General features: G+C 45.9%; 1 protein-coding gene across 3 annotated transcripts in view; it reads right to left on the reverse strand.

The window, feature by feature from the left end:
- Positions 1-10,000, reverse strand: part of LOC128689129 (uncharacterized) — a 401,604-nt gene that overhangs the window by 389,568 nt on the left and 2,036 nt on the right. For all 3 annotated transcript variants that reach the window (XM_070087230.1, XM_053777252.1, XM_070087229.1), the window contains exon 2: positions 9,824-10,000. This exon is cut by the window's right edge. In XM_070087230.1, coding sequence (XP_069943331.1) covers positions 9,824-10,000 — 177 coding nt within the window. The remainder of the gene's footprint in view (positions 1-9,823) is intronic.

Consider the following 10,000-nt stretch of genomic DNA (forward strand, 5'->3'; position numbering starts at 1 on the left):
GCCAGACTATTCCACTTCCTAACACCTCTGTGGCTGAAGAAATACTTTCTAACATCTTTTTGACTTATCTAAGTCTTCAGCTTCCAATTGTGATCCCTTGTTTCTGTGTCCCATCTCTGGAACATCCTGTCTCTGTCTACTTTGTCTATTCCACGCAGTATTTTGTACGTCGTTATCATGTCTCCTCTGACCCTCCTGTCCTCCAGTGTCGTGTGTGTGTGTGTGTGTACGTTCATGTACGAGCGTTTGTTTACTTATGTATATTTGCATGTGTGATGATAATAAACAAGTAATTAACACTTGTGCAAGTGGAAGGTTATCGCACATGTAAACAAGAAACAGTAATGGAAATGAAACTGGAGTCTCATTAATCCTCTGCTGATGAGGACTCCAGTTGTGAGTCGAATTATACAGACATGTTTACATTGCTGATTTCCTATTTCCAATGTACGTACATGTGTGTATTCATCTATTTGTAGTTGGAGGGTTCGGGTCTCAGCTGTAGGCCCCGCTTCTCCGATGGTTGCTACTAGGCAGGATTCATACACAATTTCTCAAAGTTGTGTATGAATCCTGTCCCTACCAGTTCATTATCCAGGTCGTTCCACTTCCTGACTATAAGTCAAATGAAATGCTTCCTAACATCCCTGTCACTAGCTGTGTTCAGCTTCCAGCTGTGCCCTCGTGTTAGTGTTTCCCGTCTCTCATGCAATCTGTTCCTATCCACCCTATCAATTCCTATCGGTATTTTGTATGGTGTTAACCTATCACCCCTAGTGATTTTCTCCTGTGTTATTAGGTTGAGTTCCCTTAACCTTTCCTCATAGGACATACCCTTTAGCTCCACAATTAGTCTAGTTGCAAACCTTTACACTTTCTCCAATTTCTTGACTTGCTTGACCTGTTGTGGGTTCCATACTGGTGATGCATACTCCAATATGGGCCTGACGTATATTTTTGAATGCTAGTCCTAGATTTGCCTAACGCGCAGTTGCTCCAGCAGTTGTTCAGTTGATGTGCACCTCAGGCGATAAGTTTGGTACAGTAATCACCCCATAGTCTTCCTTGAGTGAGGTTTGCATCCTTTGCCCCAGAACTGTACTCCGTTTTCGGTCTTCTTTGACCTTCTCTTAACTTCATAACTTTGTAGAAAACAGTGTGGACGGAGCTGTCGGTTTGGGTAACTGTCGGCAAACTGACTGTCGATTGAACAGACTGGCGAATGAATTAACTTCAGAAAGAAATAAATGAAGAATTATTTTCAAATGTATTTTCTGTAAATTGTATGAACTGACTTGTAAGCTGACTGTCAGCTGAACTGACTCCCGTTGGAACAAATGTCAGGTCATTTTTTTTTAATATACTACAAGTTTGTTGAAATTTCCACTGAGCTCATCGTCTACTTCACTGACTATTGTGTGAAGCTCACTTGTGACTGAATTCCATTCTGACTGAGCTGACTCATTAATGAGCTGACTCTATCCTACATTACGGCACTGCCTCTGAGACACGACGTTTGTCATATATCTTAATCTTAGTCATATATCATCCCTCATTCATCTCTCTCTCTCTCTCTCTCTCTTTCTCTCTCTCTCTCTCTCTCTCTCTCTCTCTCTCTCTCTCTCTCTCTCTCTCTCTCTCTCTCTGGAACATAGGAGGAATCTGATCATGACTGGCAATATCCTGAAATCAACTGACAAGTTGGACAACAGACTGACATGTGACGAACCAGAGCAATGATTATAGACAGAAACTGAGCACTCGGAGGAGTCACATAAATAGAAACTCTACACTTAGATAAGCCATATAGGAACTGAATTAACTCTCGTATGAGCCAAAGAAACAGAAAATGAACACTTGGATGAGCCATATTAATAGAAGGTGAACATTCAGATGAATGAACGCTATGAACCATATTTACCCTACAAGAATTTGAACAAGTTAGGTAAGTGTACAACCCATTCATGGAATCGAAAGTATACATGATAAAGCCCAAGAGGCAATGAATCACTTAGAGAAATTGACTAAGTTAATAAGGTGGAGACAAGAGCTTGAGCTCTACCTGAGGCACAGCTCGATAAGCCCACAAACAAAAAGCACACAAACAAAAATCACTCTAGAGGACGTACAAGGAATGCTGGAGGCTCGACCCTCCGTCCGCTGATCACTAGACAGACACTTTTCCTAACTGGTAACTCACCAATTTCCCAGCTGCCAGCATGTAACCTTCTTCATCGTGTCAATTACGTAACATAACAAAAAAGAGATATTTGGATATATGCCACTAGACTGGTCCAGGAGCTACAACGAGTGAGATTCGAGCCCAGCAGACAGGACCAGTAGCTGCAGCTTGTGGCTGTGAGTGGCACATCAGGCCTGTCTAGAACTGGAAGTGAGGCCCAACGACTGGGCTGGTAGCGATAAATATTCTGCTATTCAAACTTGGATGTATGTAGTTCACTCAGTCCACAGTGATCTATAGCGAGAACGCTGGCTGTTTTCTTTATCATGGTTGAAGTCCATTATAGAAAATGTTACCCGGAAGGAATGTGCGGAGTGTATGTTAATGTTTAGGTATAAACATATGAATTTTAGATATGTATTATTTTCATATAGTAATGAAGTTTTTTTTGCATGTTAGAATAATTCGTATACAACATTATATATGAGCTACATTAAATATTTGCCGCAAGAGCCCAGGAGTGAGATACAACGAACAGCATGTAATGTGCAGGCACTGTCGGGTCAGACAGTGACAAAGAAATAAATGTTGAATGTGTTAAATTAGTAATGACAACGACAGACTAGAAGCCCCATGTATGGTGGAACTCCTAATTCTCTTTTTAAATACGAAATTATTTGTGCTTGCATGAAATGAAGCAACTGTAGCGCTTGTAACGTCTTCAGGACCGTCAGTGAGGTCAGACTGGGAGCTCCTGAACACAGAAAGAAGTCCTGGATTCTATTCAAAGGAGTTGGCAAATGTGAGTCAAGGACTCGGTGTCGTCATGAAATATATGATATTGAATGTTCCTTTATAATTGCAATCTGCTATCATAGAATAAATTTATAATTAAGCTAAATTGCCTACAAGAATCCAAATCTATCGCCTAAGTAAAAATGGTTTGGCTAAATCAGTAGTTTTCTCGTGGCAACGAGGAGAAAGCATAAATCAAAATATATGTGAACAAAGATTTAGAGACGAGAAGTGAATTATGAGTGTGACAACTCGCAAAAATGTGAGCGAGCTGAGGGTTTGAAAGTGTCTGGAGAGGTAGTGTTTTCCACCAACGAGGCAATCTCCCCAGCCAACCATCCCTTTCTTTGAGAAGTCAGACAGTTCCAGCATTCTTGTCAGATCAGGCCAACTGGCCTTGGTGGCTCACCGCTAGATGTCTCGCTCAACAGTGCTTTCGGGATCGTTGTTCTGAATGACACTACAAGACTGCAAAGTGGATACCAAGCAACAAAGAGATTATGTGTTTTGCCCTGCACAAACGCTAATGCACTGGTCGCATGCCGCAACGATTATAGGTACTTAGAGGATAATTGTTTGAAATGCCAAGCAAGTTTCCATTTGTTGAAATGTCAAACATGATTTATGATGGCCTCGCCGGAATCCCTTTTCAGTGGATGTATTGACCAGGGTACTCAGTGAATGTATTGACCAGGGTACTCAGTGGAGGTATAGGCCAGTGGAGGTATAAGCCAGGGTGCTCAATGGATGTACTGGCCTAGGTTCTAGGTGGAGGTATAAGCCAGGGTGCTCAGTGGATGTATTAGGCAGGGTTCTAGGTGGAGGTATAGGCTAAGGTAAACAGCGGAGTTACTGCCCAGTGTTCTAGGTGGAGGTATAGGCCAGGGTGCTCAGTGGATGTATTGGCCAGAGTTCTAGGTGGAGGTATAGGCCAGGGTACTCAATGGACTACTGACAACAATATTATGTTCAATGAGTACAAATTTCAATTACTACATTACGGAAAAAAAAGGAAGAAATAAGAACAAGATCGGAGTACAAGACATAAATCACTCAACAGAATGCAAGTTAAATGTGAGAGACCTGGGAGTGATATTGTCAGAATATCTAGCATTCAAGCAGCGCAACAATGCTTTTATGGTAAATGTAAGAAAAATGAGAGACTGAATAACAAGAACATTCAAACGGTTTGCCAAGTTAATAATGACGCTCTTCAGGTCACTTTAAGGAAGAGCAAATTTGCTGAGCTGGAAAATACACAGAGAACCTTCACAGTTCGTACAAATTCAGCAAAACACGTAAATTTGCAGGAAGCACTTGAAGTCCCTAGAACTATACTCTTCAGAATAAAACGAGACAGATTCATGATAACCTACACCTTGAAGGTATTGGAGGGAATGATCTCAAATCTGCACACCGAAATTACTACTTAGAAACACAAGAGGCCTGGCAGATGGTGCAGGATACCTCCAATGGAAAACAGGGGAGCGTGAGAACACTGAAAGAGAACTCAACAAGCGTAAAGGGACGACGATTCTTCAACACCCACCTTTCATGTATAAGGGAAATTGCCAAGAAACCCCTAGCAGTCTTCAAGAGGGAACTCGACAGATTCCTCAGAATAGCTAATTATCAGCCGGGCTGTGTTGTATACGTTGGACTGCGGGCGGCGGGTACTAACAACTTGATCAATCAGGACGGCAACCAGGAGGCTTGGTCTGGGTCCGAGCAGCGGGGTCGATGACCTTCGGAAGCGACTCCAGGTAACGTCCAGGGGGTATTGGCCAGGGTACTATGTAGTGATAGTGGCCAGGACACTATGTGGTGATAGTGGTCAGGACACTATGTGATGATAGTGGCCAGGACACTATGTGGTGATAGTGGCCAGGACACTATGTGGTGATAGTGGTCAGGGTACTATGTGGTGATAGTGGCCGGGATACTAGACACTATGTGGTGATAGTGGTCAGGGTACTATGTGGTGACAGTGGTCAGGGTACTATGTGGTGATAGTGGCCAGGATACTATGTGGTGACCGTGGCCAGGGTAATATGTGGTGATAGCGGCCAGGATAATATGTAGTCAGAGTGGCCAGGGTACTATTTAGTGAGAGTGGAGGAACTATTTAGTGAGAGTCGCCAGGATACTATGTGGTGAGAGTGCCCAGGGTACTATGTGGTGAGAGTGGCCAGGGTACTAAGTGGTGAGAGTGGCCAGGGTACTAAGTGGTGAGAGTGGCCAGGGTACTATGTGGTGATAGTGGCCAGGGCACTATGTGGTGAGAGTTGCCAGGGCACTATGTGGTAAGAGTTGCCAGGGTACTATGTGGTGAGAGTTGCCAGGGTACTATGTGGTGAGAGTTGCCAGGGCACTATGTGGTGAGAGTTGCCAGGGCACTATGTGGTGAGAGTTGCCAGGGTACTATGTGGTGAGAGTTGCCAGGGTACTATGTGGTGAGAGTTGCCAGGGTACTATGTGGTGAGAGTTGCCAGGGTACTATGTGGTGAGAGTTGCCAGGGTACTATGTGGTGAGAGTTGCCAGGGTACTATGTGGTGAGAGTTGCCAGGGTACTATGTGGTGAGAGTTGCCAGGGTACTATGTGGTGAGAGTTGCCAGGGCACTATGTGGTGAGAGTTGCCAGGGCACTATGTGGTGAGAGTTGCCAGGGTACTATGTGGTGAGAGTTGCCAGGGTACTATGTGGTGAGAGTTGCCAGGGTACTATGTGGTGAGAGTTGCCAGGGTACTATGTGGTGAGAGTTGCCAGGGTACTATGTGGTGAGAGTTGCCAGGGTACTATGTGGTGAGAGTTGCCAGGGTACTATGTGGTGAGAGTTGCCAGGGTACTATGTGGTGAGAGTTGCCAGGGTACTATGTGGTGAGAGTTGCCAGGGTACTATGTGGTGAGAGTTGCCAGGGTACTATGTGGTGAGAGTTGCCAGGGTACTATGTGGTGAGAGTTGCCACTGTACTATGTGGTGAGAGTTGCCAGGGTACTATGTGGTGAGAGTTGTCAGGGTACTATGTGGTGAGAGTTGCCAGGGTACTATGTGGTGAGAGTTGCCAGGGTACTATGTGGTGAGAGTTGCCAGGGTACTATGTGGTGAGAGTTGCCAGGGTACTATGTGGTGAGAGTTGCCAGGGCACTATGTGGTGAGAGTTGCCAGGGTACTATGTGGTGAGAGTTGCCAGGGCACTATGTGGTGAGAGTTGCCAGGGTACTATGTGGTGAGAGTTGCCAGGGTACTATGTGGTGAGAGTTGCCAGGGTACTATGTGGTGAGAGTTGCCAGGGTACTATGTGGTGAGAGTTGCCAGGGCACTATGTGGTGAGAGTTGCCAGGGTACTATGTGGTGAGAGTTGCCAGGGTACTATGTGGTGAGAGTTGCCAGGGTACTATGTGGTGAGAGTTGCCAGGGTACTATGTGGTGAGAGTTGCCAGGGTACTATGTGGTGAGAGTTGCCAGGGCACTATGTGGTGAGAGTTGCCAGGGTACTATGTGGTGAGAGTTGCCAGGGTACTATGTGGTGAGAGTTGCCAGGGCACTATGTGGTGAGAGTTGCCAGGGTACTATGTGGTGAGAGTTGCCAGGGTACTATGTGGTGAGAGTTGCCAGGGTACTATGTGGTGAGAGTTGCCAGGGTACTATGTGGTGAGAGTTGCCAGGGTACTATGTGGTGAGAGTTGCCAGGGTACTATGTGGTGAGAGTTGCCAGGGTACTATGTGGTGAGAGTTGCCAGGGTACTATGTGGTGAGAGTTGCCAGGGTACTATGTGGTGAGAGTTGCCAGGGTACTATGTGGTGAGAGTTGCCAGGGTACTATGTGGTGAGAGTTGCCAGGGTACTATGTGGTGAGAGTTGCCAGGGTACTATGTGGTGAGAGTTGCCAGGGTACTATGTGGTGAGAGTTGCCACTGTACTATGTGGTGAGAGTTGCCAGGGTACTATGTGGTGAGAGTTGTCAGGGTACTATGTGGTGAGAGTTGCCAGGGTACTATGTGGTGAGAGTTGCCAGGGTACTATGTGGTGAGAGTTGCCAGGGTACTATGTGGTGAGAGTTGCCAGGGTACTATGTGGTGAGAGTTGCCAGGGCACTATGTGGTGAGAGTTGCCAGGGTCAGGGTACTATGTGGTGAGAGTTGCCAGGGTACTATGTGGTGAGAGTTGCCAGGGTACTATGTGGTGAGAGTTGCCAGGGTACTATGTGGTGAGAGTTGCCAGGGTACTATGTGGTGAGAGTTGCCAGGGCCACTATGTGGTGAGAGTTGCCAGGGTACTATGTGGTGAGAGTTGCCAGGGTACTATGTGGTGAGAGTTGCCAGGGTACTATGTGGTGAGAGTTGCCAGGGTACTATGTGGTGAGAGTTGCCAGGGTTACTATGTGGTGAGAGTTGCCAGGGTACTATGTGGTGAGAGTTGCCAGGGTACTATGTGGTGAGAGTTGCCAGGGTTGCCAGGGCACTATGTGGTGAGAGTTGCCAGGGTACTATGTGGTGAGAGTTGCCAGGGTACTATGTGGTGAGAGTTGCCAGGGTACTATGTGGTGAGAGTTGCCAGGGTACTATGTGGTGAGAGTTGCCAGGGTACTATGTGGTGAGAGTTGCCAGGGTACTATGTGGTGAGAGTTGCCATGTGGTGAGAGTTGCCAGGGTACTATGTGGTGAGAGTTGCCAGGGTACTATGTGGTGAGAGTTGCCAGGGTACTATGTGGTGAGAGTTGCCAGGGTACTATGTGGTGAGAGTTGCCAGGGTACTATGTGGTGAGAGTTGCCAGGGTACTATGTGGTGAGAGTTGCCAGGGCCAGGGTACTATGTGGTGAGAGTTGCCAGGGTACTATGTGGTGAGAGTTGCCAGGGTACTATGTGGTGAGAGTTGCCAGGGTACTATGTGGTGAGAGTTGCTAGGGTTACTATGTGGTGAGAGTTGCCAGGGTACTATGTGGTGAGAGTTGCCAGGGTACTATGTGGTGAGAGTTGCCAGGGTACTATGTGGTGAGAGTTGCCAGGGTACTATGTGGTGAGAGTTGCCAGGGTACTATGTGGTGAGAGTTGCCAGGGTACTATGTGGTGAGAGTTGCCAGGGTACTATGTGGTGAGAGTTGCCAGGGTACTATGTGGTGAGAGTTGCCAGGGTACTATGTGGTGAGAGTTGCCAGGGTACTATGTGGTGAGAGTTGCCAGGGTACTATGTGGTGAGAGTTGCCAGGGTACTATGTGGTGAGAGTTGCCAGGGTACTATGTGGTGAGAGTTGCCAGGGTACTATGTGGTGAGAGTTGCCAGGGTACTATGTGGTGAGAGTTGCCAGGGTACTATGTGGTGAGAGTTGCCAGGGTACTATGTGGTGAGAGTTGCCAGGGTACTATGGTGAGAGTTGCCAGGGTACTATGTGGTGAGAGTTGCCAGGGTACTATGTGGTGAGAGTTGCCAGGGTACTATGTGGTGAGAGTTGCCAGGGTACTATGTGGTGAGAGTTGCCAGGGTACTATGTGGTGAGAGTTGCCAGGGTACTATGTGGTGAGAGTTGCCAGGGTACTATGTGGTGAGAGTTGCCAGGGTACTATGTGGTGAGAGTTGCCAGGGTACTATGTGGTGAGAGTTGCCAGGGTACTATGTGGTGAGAGTTGCCAGGGTACTATGTGGTGAGAGTTGCCAGGGTACTATGTGCCATTCTTGCAAGTACATTTGTTTACCTCCCATTCCCCGGGTGCTATGTAAGCCCTGTAGGTTTAGTGCTCGCCCATGATTATAATATTCGTGATGATAATTGTATAAAGCAGTTTTAATTATATGATCTTTCATATTTAAAAAAAAAAATTTCTACATATATTGATATATTGATTTATATGTGAATGTATAAGAAAGGAAATGAGATTTTTTTTTTACTGGTTTAATATAAACCAACTAAAAGAAGGGACCAAATTTATCTTTGAAACTAAGAGATAAGAAGTGCTGAGGAATAATGCTGACTCAAGGTTTCGACTCTGGTAAAAAAAATATTGATCCAAGGGATTGGAGCCGCTCTCTTTTTCCTCCGATCAAGCCTGATTTCCCCCCCCCCCACGCTTCCCATTCTTCACGCGCTCTATGATTGTTACGGGTTTAAAACTTTTTTATGGATAGATAAAATTAGTGATCACTTTGTTTACAGTTCATCCTGGCTTGTTGACCTTCATGGTGGGTCAAGGTCACCTTAGATCTAATTCAGTTTGGATCAACTCGTCTTACTTTAAGTTTCCTCTAAATCAAGGTAGTTATAGATCAAAAAAAAATCTAGGTCAGGCCGCTGCTTGGTACAATTCTTCCTGGACCAAGTTCGTGAGATTTCAATAATTTAGTGAGAGCAGAGGTACAGCTGACACGGTTGAGCTTGTATTAACCCATCCGGGTGAGAGCAATTTCGCCTACCTTGCCATAATCACTCTTAACAAAGCAGTGTCCCATCAGTGTAGCTCCTGTTCAACAGAGGTGTACAATCAGCGGAAGTGTCCGATTAACTGAAGCGGCCTGTCAGAAACTGTCGCATGGGACTCTTCATTGTTGTTAAATACCTATTTTAACTTCTATGGCAATTTTTTTAATATTGTATTCTTTTCTTTTATAAAATAGTTAAAACTCTTAAAGGACTGAATCACAACGTGTTGATACATTTTTGAAGTAATGAAGGACGAAGTCAGACAAGTTTGCTGTGGAAAGAAAAGTAGCATACAGTTGTTTGAGCGTGTTAATACGTCTTCTTGAAGAGAAATGACACGAAGGGTTAGTGAGAGGAGCCATCAGTCGTCACACATACACATCATGTAAACAAACCCTCCCTCTGAGGGGGGAAAGAAGGGGTGTACTTACTCCACACATGGACGCTCCAGGTGCCCTTCTTGCTGCCCCTGTGCCCGCCTCGCTCACTCTCAGTGCTGCCGCTGATGTCGCTGTAGTCGTCAAGACCTGCTAGCGAGTCCTCTGACGTCTGCCCGTTGTTCATCGTCTGCCACCTCTTCAGGATGTCCTTGGTCTTAGAACGGGTTC

This window comes from Cherax quadricarinatus, chromosome 21, assembly GCF_038502225.1.
Source record: "Cherax quadricarinatus isolate ZL_2023a chromosome 21, ASM3850222v1, whole genome shotgun sequence".
Taxonomy (NCBI): domain Eukaryota; kingdom Metazoa; phylum Arthropoda; class Malacostraca; order Decapoda; family Parastacidae; genus Cherax; species Cherax quadricarinatus.